This window comes from Dromiciops gliroides, chromosome 4 (assembly GCF_019393635.1).
Source record: "Dromiciops gliroides isolate mDroGli1 chromosome 4, mDroGli1.pri, whole genome shotgun sequence".
Classification (NCBI taxonomy): Eukaryota; Metazoa; Chordata; class Mammalia; order Microbiotheria; family Microbiotheriidae; genus Dromiciops; species Dromiciops gliroides.
This window is the reverse complement of record NC_057864.1, coordinates 383,612,089-383,631,002: the sequence shown is the minus strand read 5'-3', so window position 1 is coordinate 383,631,002 and position 18,914 is coordinate 383,612,089. Positions and strand designations below refer to the sequence as shown.

The 18,914-nt window shown below is 37.5% G+C and overlaps 1 protein-coding gene across 1 annotated transcript in view; it reads right to left on the bottom strand.

Moving 5' to 3' along the window:
• Positions 1–18,914, bottom strand: part of UTRN (utrophin) — a 705,722-nt gene that overhangs the window by 541,867 nt on the left and 144,941 nt on the right. The window contains exon 3 of the mRNA XM_044001726.1: positions 14,080–14,141. Within this exon, the coding sequence (XP_043857661.1) occupies positions 14,080–14,141 (62 nt within the window). The remainder of the gene's footprint in view (positions 1–14,079; positions 14,142–18,914) is intronic.

The following is an 18,914-nucleotide window of genomic DNA, read 5'->3' as shown; positions in this document are numbered from 1 at the left end:
GCCAGGTATTGTGCTAAGTACTGGAGGGGTAAGGCGGGAGGGGGAGAGACCATTTCATTCCACCCTTCCCCAAAAATAGGCCCTGCTCTCAAAGAACTTACGGTCTAATGAGGAAAATAACACACTAACCACTATGTAGATGTATACACGAGATCTGTAAATGATAAACAGAAGATAATCACAGAGTGTAAGCAGTATCATTAAGGGGGATAGGGAAAGGCTTCTTGTAGTTGGTAGGATTTTAACAGACTTTTGGTCCTCTTCTACAACAACAAATAGGGAGCCATTTGAGTTTATAAGTAAGGAAGGGATGTGGTAACACCTGCATTCTAGCAATATTGTTTTGATAGCTAAGTGAAGGGTGGCTGGGAGTAAAGAGAGGCTTGAATTGGGGATATTAACCAGAAGTCTATTACAACAGTCCAGGTCTGCACCAAGAAGGTGACAATGTCAGAAAATTCTACAAAAGAATTCCCTCTACCCAATCCAGTCTTTGCTTGAAGAACTCAAGTGAGAAGGGTCTAATCCCTCTTCCACATTAAAGCCCTTACAATTTGTCAATCTTAGATAAATTAATCTACCTATGTTTTCAGAATTACATAACAGATATGCAGAAAAGAAAGGCTTTTAAGAGATAAAAATTAACCCCCAACTTGGAATGTAAGCTCTTAGCCATGTATAACAATGAGAGTTCAGAGCTTTAAGGCTCTTGAAAGAATGTTTTTTCTCAAGTCACCAAAGTATATTATCCAAATTTCACAAATAAGAAGCTGCAGGCTCAGAGAGGTTAAATGTCTTAGATCACAAACCTCCTAAAACTCCAGAGATGCAGTTCCAAGCCCCCTAATATGAAGTCCCTCACTTTTTAAGCTCTACATTCCCATACTGAATTTTTCTATGCCCCACAGAACCCAGTGAAACACAGGCCTTTTACAAAGAGAAGATGCTGAATAAATGGCAACTTAAACAATGAATGGATCAGTGACAATAGTTTTCTCCATCGAAGGATTAGCAGATGTGGATAAGCTATGATCTTGGAGAGAACATCAAAATCAATGAGATCATAAATCCATATGAGGATCTGAATACTGTATATAAAGGATTATTTTGACTATTATATTAAGCAGCTCCCACCTACAGAATAATGAATAAGAGAAAAATAGATAAAAATTTCACCAAGAGAGTTTGGTTAACATGCAAAAAAAAAAAAGTTAATAGGTGAACAGATTACCAAATGAGGTTATAGATTCTCTAGCTTGAAATATCTCTTGGGGCAGTGGATAAAGCACCAGCCCTGGATTCAGGAGGACCTGAGTTCAAATCTGACCTCAAACACTTGACACCTACTAGCTGTGTGACCCTGGACAAGTCACTTAACCCTCATTGCCCTGCCCCCCCCCAAAACAATCTCTTAACAGAGACATACCTTTTCTTTGTTATTTTAGCCATTTACTTCCCTAGAGGTGAGGGTCTAAGTCACAAAACTTTTAGATTCCTTTTAAAATTCAACTGAACAGATGTAAAGGGATTAATCTGACCACTGGCAGTACACAGATATTCTGACAAAGCTTCACCTGCTTTGCATCCTGAGATTCTTAGCTGTTTGAACAATGGAAAATGGAAGGCAAGGGCCATGGATGAACTGCATGGATGAACTGCACAAGAAAGGGAATCAATGTCATGTGGGATCACACCTGCCCCCTGCCACAGTCAGACTATCCATCATATGGGTCTGGTCTATGAAATACTTTATCAGAAATCTTGTTTCAGAGCTGGGGCTACAAGGGCCAGCCTGAGGCACAACAAAGTTCCAGATCCTACAAGAGCATGCCTGAAGTTTCACAGTCAGAATATTGCTGTCTTGGTTGCCAACACAAGTGAGAAAAGAAGAAACACATTCTTTCTAACTAAGACACAAATTAAATGTGTGTCTCCAGTTCCAGTATTACTGGGAAGCTGGCCATTCATAACCAGACATTGATCCTGAGCAATACTATGAATAAGATCTTCAAACAAAGACGTTGTAGCTAGGGGTAGGAAAGAAAAACCCAATTGTTTTGGATTTTTTTTTCCTGCTTAGGGATTTGAGTAGAGACTACATAAAAAGTTACTATTTGTGAAACATATGGCTAATGATCTGATAAATATGTTTAAGTTACTTTACCACTGATTAACTACTTTTCTAAATTAAAGATCTTGGCAGTGGTGATTCAATGAAACATTCAATTGCCCATATTAGACTGTAAACTCCTGGAGGGCAAGAGCTGTTTTTGTCTGGAACATGCTAAGTCTATGATAAATGCTTTGTTGACTTACTGTTAGCATGGCTGAAAGAGAATGGGAGAGTCTAATAAACTGGGACCTGTGCTGAATGATTTGATTGATAGGTACATTCATGCACACACAAACGCATCCCTTATACTCAGAGTAGAATGACGAGATAATTTAATTGTCCTCTTAACGAGAGGATAACTGTCAACCAAATTGTCCCAGAAAACTGAAGGGACAATCTGCCAGCTTGGTAGATATCATGCCCCCTGGTGTTGGGTAATGCTTTTGAATAATTAAAATGGTATACTGTTGTCTAAGAAATTTTCACATTTATTATCACGCATCAAGCTGGGAAAAAAAAATCAATAAATCTCACCTAAATCTGAATTATACTTCAATTCTTTCTTGATGTCACTACCATACAAACTCCTTTCCATAATGAAGACTGTAACCCATCCAGAATTTATTATATAGGATGATTATTTGCCTATGTTTTTCTATAAATCCTCCAGAAAGATCTACACAACATACTAGATTCATTCCTCTGGTCCTTTTATGGATAAAAGTGCAGCCATCAAGGAGTCTTCACTCTGACAAAAAGAAAACCCCACTTCCCTTTTGGTCACAGGAATCCTACCAAACTCAAATAGTAAAAGATCCTGGATAGCCACATGTTGCCTCAGAAAATCAAAGGTTAACATTATCTATGTCGCATTGAATTTTCATTTATTTTGTTAAACACTTCCCAATTACATTTATATCTGGTTCAGCGACTCTGGAGATTTACAGTCTCAAGTTTGACACCTGTGTCTTGCATAATGTCTTTTATATCACTTACTTCTCCTAAGCAGTCATTGTGAAGACTGTGCTACACACCCTGCTTATAACTAATCAAATTTCCAATGACTTGGGGGTCACTAGAAATTATGACTCTTATGAGAGTATGATGTTCCATGATTCACAGTTACAGAGCATCACGGAGTGTTTTGGAAAAAAAACAAAACACCAAAAAGACCTGTTTTGAATGCAGGAAACACCTTAGAATCACTAAAAGGATGATGCCATTTCCAAAATGTGAACAGCATGTTCTATTATTCCTGCCAATTCTTGGCCAAACTCACTGTCTACATCCAGTGTGTTTGCAAGACATATATACTAAAGGAGTAATTTGACTGTCTAACTGAATGCTAAAACCCAGGCAAGATATAATCTTCACCAGTTTTTTTAACTTCAGGGATCTCATGATGGAAAAGGAGAAGGAAGAGGAACAAGAGGACGAGAACTCCCCAAACTTTTCTGAATATGAACAAAATCTCTTTCAAAACATGTCAATTACCCTTTTGAAATAATGATGAAAAATTGTTATCCTGCATTTGAATCATTTTTCAGCTGTATCCAACTCTTAGTAACCTCATTAGGAGTTTTCTTGGCAAAGATACTGGAGTGGTTTGCCATTTCCTTCTCCATCTCATTTTTCAGATGAAGACACTGAGGCAAACAGGGATAAGTGACTTACCCAAGATCACATAGCTAGAGAATACCAGAGGCCAGATTTGAAGTCAGATCTTCCTCACGCTAGGCCCTGCACTCCATCCACTATACCAATCTAGCTGCCCAATTATCCCAGAGAGAAAAGGAAAAAGCCTATTTTTCAATGATTATTGAATGCTCTACTTGCTTTTAAAAGTACCTGGTAAATATAAATCACTCTGAAGCTTAAAGAAATGTGCCACTGGATGGATTATGGCTGCCTAAAGCAATTAGTTAATTTGTTTAAAGTTAAACACAGACAAGAAATCATTAGTAGACCCAATAGAACTTTGGGAGCTCTACACCAGCGTATAAACATTACATTGAGTTAACGTATAATAGTGAACAGGAAATTTTCCTTTTGGTATCTTTGTAGGAAAAATGACACATTGACAAGAAAAGACTTCAAGGGTGCTTTGGTTCTACTAAATACTATAGATGCTCCTATACATCTCAATCCACTTATATTATCATCACAAACTTTCAAAGTTACCATAGGTCTTCCTCCTGCAGAGTCCCATTTTCTCCATTAAGGTTCAGTATTTTTATTTCTAGTCGTCTTTTTAAATTCTTCCACCAACAAATGCTTCAAATGTTTTCAGAATTGGGCATATTATTAATCTAAGTACCAGGATCTGTAATTGTGGTCCTCATTTAGCAGATAAATAGCACTAACTGAGTCTCCAAAGGATTGAGAACCATCACTGAGTCAATGGACAAATGTATAGTGAGTGGTAACACACAATAAATTATTATAAAAAACTAGAATGGATATAATTTTTTTAATGGATAAGTGAAAAGGGAAGTGAGTAGGTCACATAGTGAGAATGAGAGATAATCAATGGATACCCCATGGGCCCACCCGGCATCTTCATGAGGTAAAAAAGAATCATCCCAAGAAGGTTCCCAGTATATTTTGTGAAACTCCCAAAGCAAATTTATAGAACACAACAAAGAATTGTGCACAATAAGAAGGAATGAGCTGATTGAGATCTGCATCATTAAAAGGAATAACTACATTGACAGGATCCCAGATCCATTTGAGCACTGAGATTCTTAAAACTGTAAATATCTCATTTTCCATTTGTATGTATCCCAGTGACAATCCCTTCCCATTGAGTATAGTGATCGTTTAATAAATATGGGTTCCATATAACTGGGTGACAACAAATTAACCACTTGTGAAAATATGTGTCTTCCCTACATTTACTTCCTTCTCTTTTGCCATCTCCCTTTTCACAGATAACTTCAAAAATTCCTAAGAGAAACCTGCCAGTTGGACTACCTAACTATGCCAAATGAACAGTATTGAAAATGCAGGCTGAAAGTCAGATGAGATTTCTTAACAGGCAAGCATTGGAATCTTCATTGCCTCACTCCGGAGTCAAGTCTAACTAACAAACTAAATATTTTTTTTAATTAGAATGGACAAAACATTCAAGAAAATCCTGGGCTGGAATAAAGTGGGCCTAATAAATCAAGATTTTTAAATTTCCATTTCATTTTTAAAATTTAAATGCTGAACAGCCCCATGACACTAGAGTTTTGAGGTACATGAATTTTGGCATTGAGAAGACCCATTATAGTTTGGAAAATGCTTCACAATAATATTTAGCTACTTCTTTAAAATAGAGTAAGAGCAGCTAAATTTATGATATAATCATAGGTATTGCCCAAATGCTTTGGAATAACAGTAGCTGACATTCACATTGCAATTTAAGGTGGTGTTTGGTTTTTGTTTTGTTTTGTTTTTTTCTAGGTCAGTGAGGGTTAAGTGACTTGCCCAAGGTCACACAGCTAGTAAGTGTCAGGTGTCTGAGGCCGAATTTGAACTCAAGTCCTCCTGAATCCAGGGCTGGTGCTTTATCTACTGCATGACCTAGCTGCCCCTGCAATTTAAGTTGGTTTTTTTTTTTTTTAATTTGGCGAGGCAATTGGGGTTAAGTGACTTGCCCAGGGTCACACAGCTAGTAAGTGTTTGAGGCTGGATTTGAACTCAGGTACTCCTGACTCCAGGGCCGGTGCTCTATCCACTGCACCATCTAGCTGCCCCGCAATTTAAGTTTTAAAGACATTTTACATACATTATGTCATTTAAGTTTCATAAGAATGCTTTGAGACAGGTATTATATTATTATATTAGATAAATATCAGTTATTATTATCCTCCCCATTTTATAGAAGAGGAAATTGGGTTCTGGATATCTGATCCCCTTGATTAAATGATTTATTCTAGGGCTGTGACCATTATGGAAAGGCCCAAACCAGAAGGTGTCACACATTGTATGGGGGAAGGAAGGCAATTGGAGTTAAGTGACTTGCCCAGGCCACAGCTAATAAGTGTCTGAGGTCAAATTTGAACTCAGGTCCTCCTGACTCCAGGGCCATACTCCATCCACTGTACCATCTAGCTGCCTTCACACATTGTATTCTTAAAATTCTTTTAAGATGATCAAGCTACAAGACATAGTACATGCAATACAGCACTAAGACAATTACCCTTCTGTTGAACGCTCATTTGAATCATAAGTCACACGTGATTATTTGTGGTAATAAGAGACAATGTGAACACAAATTGCTAAAAATCTAGTAATGAACTGGAAACCACACATTACCCAATCATTTTTAATTTTTCTACCTAGTTTTTTATTATGCTTCAAAAGTAAAAAAACAGACTGGATTTCACTTCTTTCTTCAATCAGTCAGAAAGTGTTCTTTAAGGCTATGTGCCAGAAATGCTAAATGTTGGAGATACAAAGACATGGTACCAGACCTCAAGAAGTGCTTTTTCTGATGAGCAAGACAGTATGCAAAAAAAAATGTACAAATAAAGATATATACAGTGTAAATGGAAGGTCAACTTAAAAGAGAAGAAACTAGCAGTGGGAGGGGCAAGGAATGCTCTCTTCAGATAGACAAGCTTTGAGCTAAGGTTTTAGGGAAAGCCAGGAAGGTAGGAAGGCAGAGGTGAAGAAAAGGTTTCCCCAAAAAGGGGGGAAATCAGTCAATAAATATTTATCATACCATATCATATTGCCAGTGCAAAGGCAGAGAAGATAGAGTGTTGTAAACAAAAAATAGCAAACAGGTCAGTGTTACTGGTTCACAGAATATATGAAGGGAAGTAAATTTTAACAAAACTAGAAGGGATGGGGCAGCTAGGTGGCATAGTGGATAGAACACCAGTCCTGGATTCAAGAGGACCTAAGTTCAAATCCAGCCTCAGATACTTGACAATGAGATTGGAAGCTTAGATGAAGAGGAGGATTGTGGTGTCCTCAAAAGGAATAAGAAAGTTAGGAAGAAGGGAGATTTTAGAGGAAAAAAATGAATTCTTTACCTTTTTTGCCCAACTCTCTGATGCAATTATCAAGTGGCAAATGGCAAAAAATGTTGGTAAATAAGTAAGTGAATAATGCAGAGTTTCATATAGTCTTTCCAGTCAGAAAGAATGTAATACACATCATTGTGGAAATTAATCCATGGGTTTTTTGTGACCTTAAAAAAACTTCTGTAAATAAAGGCAAAATCATACAGTCCTATCTCAGGACAAGATACCAAAGGCCAAATGCAAAATAACTGAAGCTAATATTCACTCTTTTTCAAATGCTAAGTTCTGTTCCCTACCATATTATGATCTATCATGAAACTATCCTCCATTTATTCAAAAAATGAAATCTTCCATAAAACTTTTCCCTACTAATTAGGATAAAGATAATGAACTTGCATAATTGTAGACATTCCAATTTTCTCCAGGAAATGCTAAAGCCTATATACCATCTAAAATATTTCTTTAAACATGCCATCATTTCTTTAATTTTTGTTTACTGTCATATGTATATTTGTATCAGTGTCATCCAATTTAAAACAGAAGACTCTAAGTTTTAAGGAGTTTTTAAATAGTTTGTATAGAGGTTAGGATGGTACTATGGGGCACATGGTCCTTTAATCATTATTAATAGAAGTTTGATGAAATTTTATCAAATTCCATGGCCTGGCTAATAAGAAGACAAATTCAGTTTCATATCTTCTCCTGGAAAAAAAAATATGAAGTCAATAAATAGCACTGTCTTAAGGAAGGCAGGGAGGTCCCATTTTGGCAAACAAAGGAGAGAGTAGGAATTCTTAATTTATCCCTTAAAATACCCAGTGTAGCAGCAAATTGAAACTCACACTTCTCACAGTGGAAGGTAAAAGTTGATACCTAGAAATAGCTACTTAGACATTATGTAAATAATAATGGAAATGTAAATAATTATGCCCATATGAAAAGTTTCCAGACCCTTCCCCTCAATCGCCAGCACTGGAGCAACATAGGTGTTAATGAATAAAGGAAAACTACTAAGTTTCATATAATGTCTTGTGACTTTTTATCTTACATTATTAAAATTCTCAATTTAACTTATTCTAAAGTCCCAGAAGTTCTTAATGTGGGACCTATGACTTTGGAGGGTTTTTTATACTTTGATAATCATTTCAATATAACTGGTTTCCTTTGTAATCTTATGTATTTTTGATTTATACATTTAAATATATTACTCTGAGAAAGGCATTCACAAACTCTACCAGCCTGCCAAAGGAATCCAGGAGAGATAAAGAGCCCCTATGAGTATAGACTTGGTTGAATTTTTTTCTAGCTCTCCCTCCATTTCTACTCAGAGAAGTACTCTAAATGGCTAATGGAGCTCATTGTGAAAAATTAAATTTTTTCTAGGGTCATACTCCCTTTTCCAGTTAAACCTAAAGAAAGGCTGATACTGTCATTAAAAAAAAAAAACCAAAGTATGGATGTACAGCTGTGAATTAAAAAAAATAAACTGATCAGAAAATGACCTAGTCGATTCTCTACTCTTCTTACATGAATTTTCAGTCTTTTGAGGCAAAGAATTTCACATGGTTCACAAAGTAATGTATTCTTCCTTCTGTTGAAAGGTTATCTGTCATTCATTTCAGCATTTTATTAAGTGAATTTTTTTTTTGTACTTTTAGATGGTGTTTTGTTTGCTTGGCTTTGGGGTGTCTGGGGGTTGTATTATTTTAAAGAAATGACTCAACAGTGACTAACCAAACCTAAAGGAAAATGCCATGCCAAGACTCAGGCATGTTGCCCATATGGTCAACAGACCTGTGTCTGTTAGAAGGAAAAGAATTAAAGGTGAAATAAGACTATTAAAAATATTTCATTTCTCACAGTTCTCCAAACTCAGCACTGAAAACCATTAACAAAATGCTCTGGAATTTCTTTTCCTTGCAAAAAGGAAAATAACAGTACCTAAGGGAAAAAGTAATCTAGTAGCTGGGATAATGATCTTTGCCTAACACAAAAGAATCACAGTATTAGTGGTATAATATACACCATAATATGGAACAGTACCTACTAGGTGGTGAGCACTTTATAAATGCTTCAGTGCTCTATAATACAATTTTAAAATTTCTAATTCATACTCATCATTATATGTTGTTTCATTTGACTTTATATTTTCTTATATAACACATTCTCCTTCCTTTTGTGCCACCCATGTTCCCTTTCTTTAATTTCCCATTTAGATTTGTTAAAAGCTAATACTAGGGGTAGCTAGATGGCACAGTGGATAGAGCACCGGCCCTGCAGTCAGGAGTACCTGAGTTCAAATCCAGCCTCAAACACTTAACACTTATTAGCTGTGTGACCCTGGGCAAGTCACTTAACCCCAATTGCCTCACCAAAAAAAAAAAAAAAAAAAAAAAAAAGCTAATACTATCCTAAATTGTGTTAAGAGAATAATGCCCAGAACAAGGATGATATAAATATATAGAGAGAGAAATATATATAATATAAATATAAATAATATTTCTGCTATAATTTGCTCTATCAACACCTAGAGTACAGTATTCAGTTCTGAGCACCAAGTTTTAGGAACAGTAGCGCAGATAAGCATACTCAGAAAGATGTGACTTCCTAGATCAACATGGAGAGTGAAACAAAGCTATAACAGTCCATGTCTGCTCTTGGGCAAAGTGGAATGTAGGCTGCAATCATCCCCACCCACCCTGACATCATACACTTTCTTAACTACAAGTGCCCTGAAAATAAGGATCATCCATCATCATAAGACAGGGGCAATGTCATGGGGAAGCACATCCCCGGGGACTGTGCTGTTTACAACCTATAGATGTCCTACTCTGGGCAAAGCCCCAGTGGTCTTGTCCTAGTTATGGCTCTGGTACAAGGATTGAGAAATGGGGTAGTAGGCTGAAGGAATAGGAAAGCATATAGTAAGAGAACAAAAATGATTTAGAGGACATAAGATAAACGGTTTCTATGTCTATGAAAAGATACAAGAAAAAAAGAAATGATTTATTATTCTTAGCCCAAAAGACCAGAACTGGGACCAATGAATATAAGTTGCAAAAAGGTATAATTCGGCATAATGGAAGATAAAACTCCCTAACAACTAAAGCTGGAATAAGTGGGATAAGATGCTCCCAAAGGTAGGGGGTGCGGTCTGTACCCTTTCTTCCCCTGGAATTTTCAACCTGAGGCTGGATGATCACTTACTAGAGATGTTGTCAAGACTATTACTCAGGTTCTAGCTGGACTTGATGGTCCTTCCTAGACTTTTCATCTCATAGATTCTGTGATAATTCAGTCAATAAACATGTATTAAGTGACTCCTGATGTATATCTTGCCATTGAATCTAGATGGCTCTGAAGGAGAGAGTAAAGTTGGTGATCTTACACAGCCTTCCCTCACTTAAATCCAAACCGCTGCAAGTCATGAAATCTCCCTGATATCATGGTCCTCTTGGAGAATGAAGGACAAACAATAACCTGTATGCAAGATACTGTGCTAAGCTCTGGGGATAGAAAGAAAGGCAACAGATAGTCCCTCCCTTAAAGAAGCCCTCAATCTAATAGGGAAGACAACATGCATACAACTGGAACTCAGAATATAGCGAACTGGGACTGGGAAGATGGTGGTACACTCAACAATAATGGGGAACAGGCAGCTAGGTGGAGCAGTGTATAAAACATCGGCCCTGGATTCAGGAGAACCTGAGTTCAAATCCGACCTCAGACACTTGACACTTACTAGCTGTGTGACCATGGGCAAGTCACTTAACCCCCATTGCCCCACAAAAATAATAATAATAATAATAATGAACTTTGGAAGGGGGAGGTTTTGCAGGGAAAGAAGATTAGTTCAGTTTTGAACATGTTGAGTTTAAGATGGCTACAGGAAGGGCAGGTAGGTGGAGCAGTGGATAGAGCACTGGCCCTGGAGTCAGGAGTACCTGAGTTCAAATCCGGCCTCAGACACTTAACACTTACTAGCTGTGTGACCCTGGGCAAGTCACTTAACCCCAATCGCCTCACTAAAACACAAAACAAAACAAAAAATGGCTACAGGACATCCAGTTTGAGATATGACATTTGGGGTCAACTAGGTGGCGCAGTGGATAAAGCACCGGCCCTGGATTCAGGAGGACCTGAGTTCAAATCCAGCCTCAGACACTTAACACTTACTAACTGTGTGATCCTGGGCAAGTTATTTAACCCTCATTGACCCACCAAAAAAAAAAAAAAAAGATATGACATCTTACCTAACCTATCTGTTAGGTAATGAAGGTCTGTTCTTTAGGACTTATCTTCAAAACTAGGGAAGTTCTTTTCAATGATTCAATTAAGTCCCTAGAAAAGAAACACTTTCACTAACTTGTTCCAAACAGAGGGGCGATCCTATCTGAACCAAATTCTATGCATATGGACAGTTATATGTTTTTTTCATGACTAAGTCAAAAAATAACAGCTATGACTAGACCTAAAACATCCAACACAACAGAACACCCATAAAAATTAACCTTTCCTTGCCATAATCCTTTCAACAACAGACCATTTAAGTAAATACCACCTACATTCTTGATCCTTTAGTCAGAGTTAGTTTTCACATTTTCATCACTAAAGATAAGATAAAAACACCTATACCCTACTAAATTTAAACATTTGCTAAAACAAACATTACCTGTGAATTGTGTTCATCATGAATCAATTCTAAATATTGTACTCAATTATTATAAAGAAAATTCTAATATGGACCAATTTTTCCTAGACACTTTGATAACTTTCATTAATTCATTATTCCATCTTTTGGGGGGGAGTGAGGGAAATGGGGAGGGACAATGGGACTACTGATTTGATAAATATGGGGAGCTTCCGGTGAGAAAACCCCTTCTTCCAAAGCAGACAGGTGACTGTGGTAGTCTTAGAGAGTTGCCTGGGGCACTAAGTTAAATAACTTACCCAAGGTCACAATGACATTATAGGTCAAAGACAGGACCTAACAAGAAAGAGATCTTGCTGCCTCGAGGTCAGATTCTCTAACCACTCACTACCTCAGGATACAAATCACCCTACCCCTTTGCTTCTTAAACATAGGCCTGAAAGGCAACTTTCCATTTAATTTATTCCCTTAATATTTATACAGACCACCACATTTTCTTTTTGTAAGAGTTTTTCAAGATCTCCCAGAAACCCTAACTCACGATGCAGGGGTGAAAGTCTACTCAACACTGAAGTCAGTCCCAGACCAGGGTCAGCCTGATGGCATGGCCCAGGACTCTACAGACCCCAGCCTTCAGCACATGCAGCACTCAGAACTGTCTATCTGAAGCCCAATACCCACTTACCTCACTTTTCCCTTTTGATCATGGATTGATAAACAAATCAATAATAAATTTCCTACAGTACAGGACAAGATGATGTAACTACCCTAGGGCCCTATTAAAAATTTCAATGATTGTGAAATTTAAGCTGCCAAACTAAAAGAACTTACCTAGGCCACCTCTCCCTTCTCCCTTCATACTCCTTATTATCAGTTCTATCCTTCTAATATTCCCATTCCCCTTCCAGTATGCCACTATAAAATTCCCATTCTATTACTAACAACTACCCTTCATATTAGATCTATGTCCTCTGGCCTACCCCATCTCCTTGCCATTACCTTTTGAATTTAGCTTACACGTCTAACTTTGGATCTTTTGTTATCTGGTCAGTTCTTGTAGTCTGCAAAATTCCAGCTCAAGTATTTACTGATATGTAGATTTTCCCTTTCTGTTATCTCTGATATATAAGTCTTTACCTTCCCCTTTGCCCAAAGTAAAAATTCCAATTGTATGCAACAGGTCTTGTCCAGTGGTCCATTATTTTTTATGTATCATGAGTCTGTACTCCAAACAAATATTAAACCAGTAATAAAATGTCTCTGAGGTTAACAGTTCTGACTGGCAGCAGTACTTATCAAAAAATCTCTGCTGTTTTTAAATCATCTTATACATATATTTAATTTTATACTGATAACTTATTCTCCTGCCCATTCCCCAAGAGAATCTAAACACCTTGAGACAGAGGTGTTTCTTTTGTCTCTTCCTCCCAGCACTGAGGCAGGCACATAACAGTAAATTTTAAAATTTTTGTTCAATTGAATTTAAAGCTAGATTTTGCAATTTGGTATTCTGTATTATTTAGAAAATCAACAAGGAGATTGCCATACCATCCAATGTTGATGGACCAGCAAAAAGTGGTATTAGTTTTTTAGTATGCTGTCATTTTATAAAAACAAAACAAAAAATCTGGCTAAAAGACTCATTCTATACTCTCCCCTCTGATTGGAGGATTAGAGGGTAAAATGCCAAACTCTTCCCAATGCCTTCCTTTATAGGGGGCAAAAACTGGACTTTGGGGCTCATTCCATTCTATATCTATCTGTTGCTTTGCCTGGTTTCAATTCCACACCACAAGATGCCCCACACCGGGTACCTCTTAATATCCCCCCACCTCCCCTTTTCCTGTCTCTTTTTGTGTGTTGTCTCTCCCAATTACATTGTAAGGTCCTTAAGGGCAGGGCCTAACCTTAGCATAGTGCTTGGCACATAGTAAGTGCTTAACAAATGTTTAGTGGATTGGATTTGATTGAATGGTGTGGACAATGAGAGGCACTGGAAAATGCAAGAACTGGAGGGAAAAATACAAGAAAAAAGTCACAAAGCACAATTAATTATTTTTCTTAGGGGGCAGCAAGGTGGTACAGTGGATAAAGCATCAGCCCTGGATTCAGGAAGACCTGAGTTCAAATCTGGCCTCAGACACTTGACACTAGTTGTGTAACCCTGGGCAAGTAACTTAACCACCACTGTCCTGCCCCCTCCTCCCCAAAAAAACCCCCACTAAACTTACTAACTGTATGACCCTGGGCAAGTCACTTAACCCTCACTGCCCAGGCGAGAAAAAGGTGATTGTTACCTTTGAAAATCGAGAATTTATCCATTTGGTAAAGGTTTTCTTCTGAACATCATTGTGCTCATCTGGAGGGAAAAAAAAGAGAGAGAAAAGATGAGAACTTGTGCCATTGGTTAAGTGTACTAAACAAGATTATCTTTATCCTGGGGAGTTTTAAATTGTCCTATTAGCAGAGCTCATGAAGCATAATGATCCAAGTCTAATGAACAGTGTGATAGCTGAAAAGTTAATCATTTATGGAGTCCAATTTTACTAGGATATCTCATAGAGTTACCTTTACCTCTCCCTCAGGGATCAGTCTTAAGCCTGTGAGTAACTGAACCCAGGAACTGTGGCCTTTAATGTGGGTATTCTCTGTGAATGATTGAAAATGAAAACAATCTGGCTCCCTGCTTTTTTAAACAAAACTACATGCAGAACATAAAGTTTCAATACAATAAAGGATTTCCTTTTTGCCCCACTATGCCATAAGTAAGTTTTAAAAGTTTAAATTCAATAGAAATGTTTGCCTTCTTCTACTTGGGGTTCCTTCTCATTAAAAGAAAAAGCAGTAGAGAATTTACAAATTCTGCAGCACATTTTTCCTGCAAAGTGAAAGAACTAAAAAGAATCACATGGTGTTGATCAAAATAATCTATAGCATTTTACAAGAGGAAGTTGAGTAGAAAAAAAAAATCAATGAACATCAGATTTCTTTTTTAAAAACAAACTATTTTCTAAGCTAAATGCAGAAATGTTTGTTCTAAACCCTGTGGGTCATCTTATTGACTTTGGCATTCTTTCAACTCTAAAGATATGAACATCTCTGTGTCCTGGTGAGGAAACAGGAATTAATGGATTGAGCACTAAACTCTTTTACGTGGAAAACCTGAGTTCTCATCTTGATTTTGCTACCAGTTAGCCAAGTGGCCTTGAACAAATTATTTAGCTATTTGCTACCCTTAATGAACTTCAAAAGATCATATGTACATATTTCTAAAAACTCTACTTTTTAAATACTAACTGATAAGGTACCCTAAGTGATATGTTAGAATGTTAAAAATAGAAAGGACTTTAAGATAATCTAGTCCAATGCCCTCATTTTACATTGGGAAATGAGTAACACACACTGTCTTAATTGTATGTTATATCTCTTTAGGAAATGCAATGACAACTCACCATACAGGAATACACTGGGAATAAAACTAGACATGCCTCTCTCCCCAAGTATTTGCTCAAACCAGGCACAATTATTGCTTCCCTGTTAAAGTCAGCCCAGTTACAATAGTCTGACTAAGCACAAATCCATAATATCACTAAGCACAAAGTGGATGAGTGCAAATAGAACAGGCTGATGAAAATATTAAATAACAAAATAAAAAAATTAACAAAATGCAGTCACTGAAGATTTCCAAGTATAGAAATTGTATCATCAAAGTTATATGTTACTGCAAGATGACATAGACAGTGGTGTGAAGGATCAACTGAAGATAGGAAAAACTGGAGTTAAGAGGCTACTACTCCAATTTAAGCATGAAGTGATGAAGGTTTGCACTAGGTTGGCTACACTGGGACAGGAGAGAAGGAAGCAGATGCAAGATATGTCATGAAGGGTAAAATGGACAAGATGAAGCGACTGACAGTTTGTGAGGTCAGGGAGAGAAGAGATAAATAATATTCTAAGTGAAAAGTAAGAAGATGGTGGCAGTATCAACCTAAATACTAACTTAAAAGTTATCTCCAACTTTCTCCTACTCTGGATTTTCCCCTCACTCTACATGTCTAATCCATTGCCAAATAGAACAGTTTCTACCCTCATGATATATATCACATCCAACCCCTTCTCTCTACCAACACAGCCCATTCAGGCCCTCATCATCTCTTACCTAAACTATTTTAATATAATCCTAGTTGGCCCCCAGACTCAAGTATTATATCTCATTATAATTCATCTGCCATGCAATTGTCTCGAGGAATGGTTTGACCATGTCATTCCCCTATTCAATGAACTCTAAGAGCTCTCTCTCAATTCTAGGAATAAATATACAGTCCTCTATCAGAAATGTAAAGTTTTTCACAACCTGGCCCCAACCTACCTTTCCAGCTGCCTTATTACACTATACTCCCTTTCACATATTCTATGGTCCAGGCAAACCAGATTTCTTGCTGCTTGCCATCTTGTCACCTTGACTTTGTGCCACAGATCCTCCACAAATTACCTCCACCTCTCAGAATTCCTGGTTTTCTTCAAGACTAAACTCAAGTGTCAACTTCTACAAGGTGTTTTTCCTTACCCCATGGCTGCTACTGTTCTTCTGTCCAAAATCAGCCATTATCAATTCTGTTTATACTATCATAGGTGTGTGCACACATGCGCACACACATGTGCACACACCTAGATCCTGTCTCCATTGACAGAATGCAAGCTTTTTGAGTTAAGAAAATATTTCATTTTTATTTTTCTCTCTCCAGGGTGAAGACAATAGAAATAACCCTATTCAATAACCCAATGATAATAAACATCAGACAAAATATAAACCATTGTAAGCCTTGCTAAAAATATTCACTAGTGTAATGGAGAAGGATCTATTGCAAATACAGATCAAGAAGGTTTTCCCTATGGATGATCGGGTACTCTACACAGAGGTGTCAAACACTATATGAGTGAGGCCCGAACTAGATTAAAATGCATTTGTGAAATATTTAACAAAATAAATAAAAATACAAAACACAAATAATGTTAATATGTGCTTTTCTATATCACTATGCATCCAGCAAGGATCTTCATGTACTTTATATATGGTTTAGTGGCTGCCTTCCTATTTGAATTTGTTACCATTGCTCTAGATTTATCTGCTTACAAATGACATTGTACAAAAGACATTCCAGAGCTTCCTGAAAGAGATCAGTTATCACTCAAAAGACATTGACCTGCCCATCCACACAGGAAAGAGCAAATGGATAAAGAGTATCTGTAAACAAGACTTCAACATGGATTCTGAATGGATACCCTGAAAAGGAAGAGGAGATGCAGCTGGATTGATCTCAAGAAATTACAAAATATCTTCAGTGACCAAGCTCCCCATGATAGGAAGCGATCTGTTCGATACAAATAGTTTACTGGTGTTGCTGTGTGTTAGTGAGACCTGGATTACCACTATCTCCAAAGAATTAAAACAGAGCACTATACAGAGAGAAATAAAAAGGTAGACGGCCAGAGTGGTTGACTGGAATTTTTATGGTGCAGGAGAAAATGAAAAAGGATTTGAATATGCTGGGCAAACGACCTTCTCTTTCCCTTTCCCCACTTCCATCCCCCCCCCCCCACATCAGTCTACATCATTAGGAGGAAATTCCAAAACAACAGTATCACCCATCCATTTGAGTATCTGAACATATTCAATGCCTTGTAATGTGCCATGCACATAGGAGGTGAGTATGTTGAAGAAAACTAAGTGGAAACTAATATCTGAAGGGCAGGAGGGTGAGGATCCAACAAAGGAGACAGATAGGGTCAGAGAGATAGGACCACAAGAATAAAGCCTCACTAGAGTCAACAAAGGAGCAGGCACCACAAAGCCAAGTTACCTGAGGCCCTACAGGTCAAGGAGGATGAAAAGGCCCATAAACAGAGCCTATACATATACATGTGTTTTGCCTTGCCATACATATTACACTGGCTTAAGCCAGCAAAAGAAATCCATCCCTCCTCAGCATAAATCTCAAGGAGGCTTCCATTTTTATAGAAATCCTCTTTACAAATTCCGACTCATCATTACCTAGAGACTTCTAATGACATGTCCAGCAGGCCACCTAGGATTTCACAAAATCCATTTCATTCTTACTCCTTTTTCTGCCTTCAGGAAGGAGGGTTGGAAATTAAAAGGTCATGGTATAAATAGAGCAACTTCATCGAGTCAGGTCTTTTACAAATCTATAAAGGTAATTGGAAACTGACTGCTCCAAGACACAAAGGAAGTAACTGGTACCAAAACCAAAAATGCCCTCTAAGAACCTCCTTAATATTAATGATGCTGAGAAGCTGACCATCCTGGGCCAAGAGGACACTGCTAAAAGCACGAGCTCTGGTTTCAGATGTCCTAACCCATTGCTCAATATAAGAAGTAGGCAGTTTATTATTAACCATGACTGCTTATTTGCCACACATTGCATTTCTGAGTCACTTTGGCAGGCGGATCCTAATGTAGGCATCTTTACCAACGGATGCTCTCTCAATATAAATAAGGCAGTTCCTATTCACACAAAACACTCTTTCCAACTCTATAATATCAAGGATTCAAAGTACACAAAAGCCCCAAATCAGTGCTCTTCTATTACCTTTAAGAGTATTGGGTTTTGGACATTAGTTCTGAGCTATTACTCTTGAATCACAGAAAACATTACTGAAAAAAAATTTAACTTCCAGACATGTATAGGATAAGAAATAGTTCTTGTCAAGTACCAAGTTGCTAAATATTTTTATTTTCATATGTTTCATGAAGGTTAACACATAGGGGGCAGCTAGGTGGTGCAGTAGATAAAGCACCTGCCCTGGAGTCAGGAGGACCTGAGTTCAAATGCAGCCTCAGACACTTGACACTTACTAGCTGTGTGACCCTGGGCAAGTCACTTAATCCTCATTGCCCCGCAAAAAAAAAAAAAAAAGGTAAAAATTAAGTTAACACATAGAAGACTGCTTGCAATAAAGGAGGCTAGTGAATCAGAGCTTCTGAGGCTATCCAAGGAGCTAAGGTCCACTTGAAGTAATCCTTACTTTATCCCTTTACTAAGATTGTATATGTTGAATTAACTCTCTTTTTCCCAAAATTACTACAATAATTCATCCATTCAACAAGCAT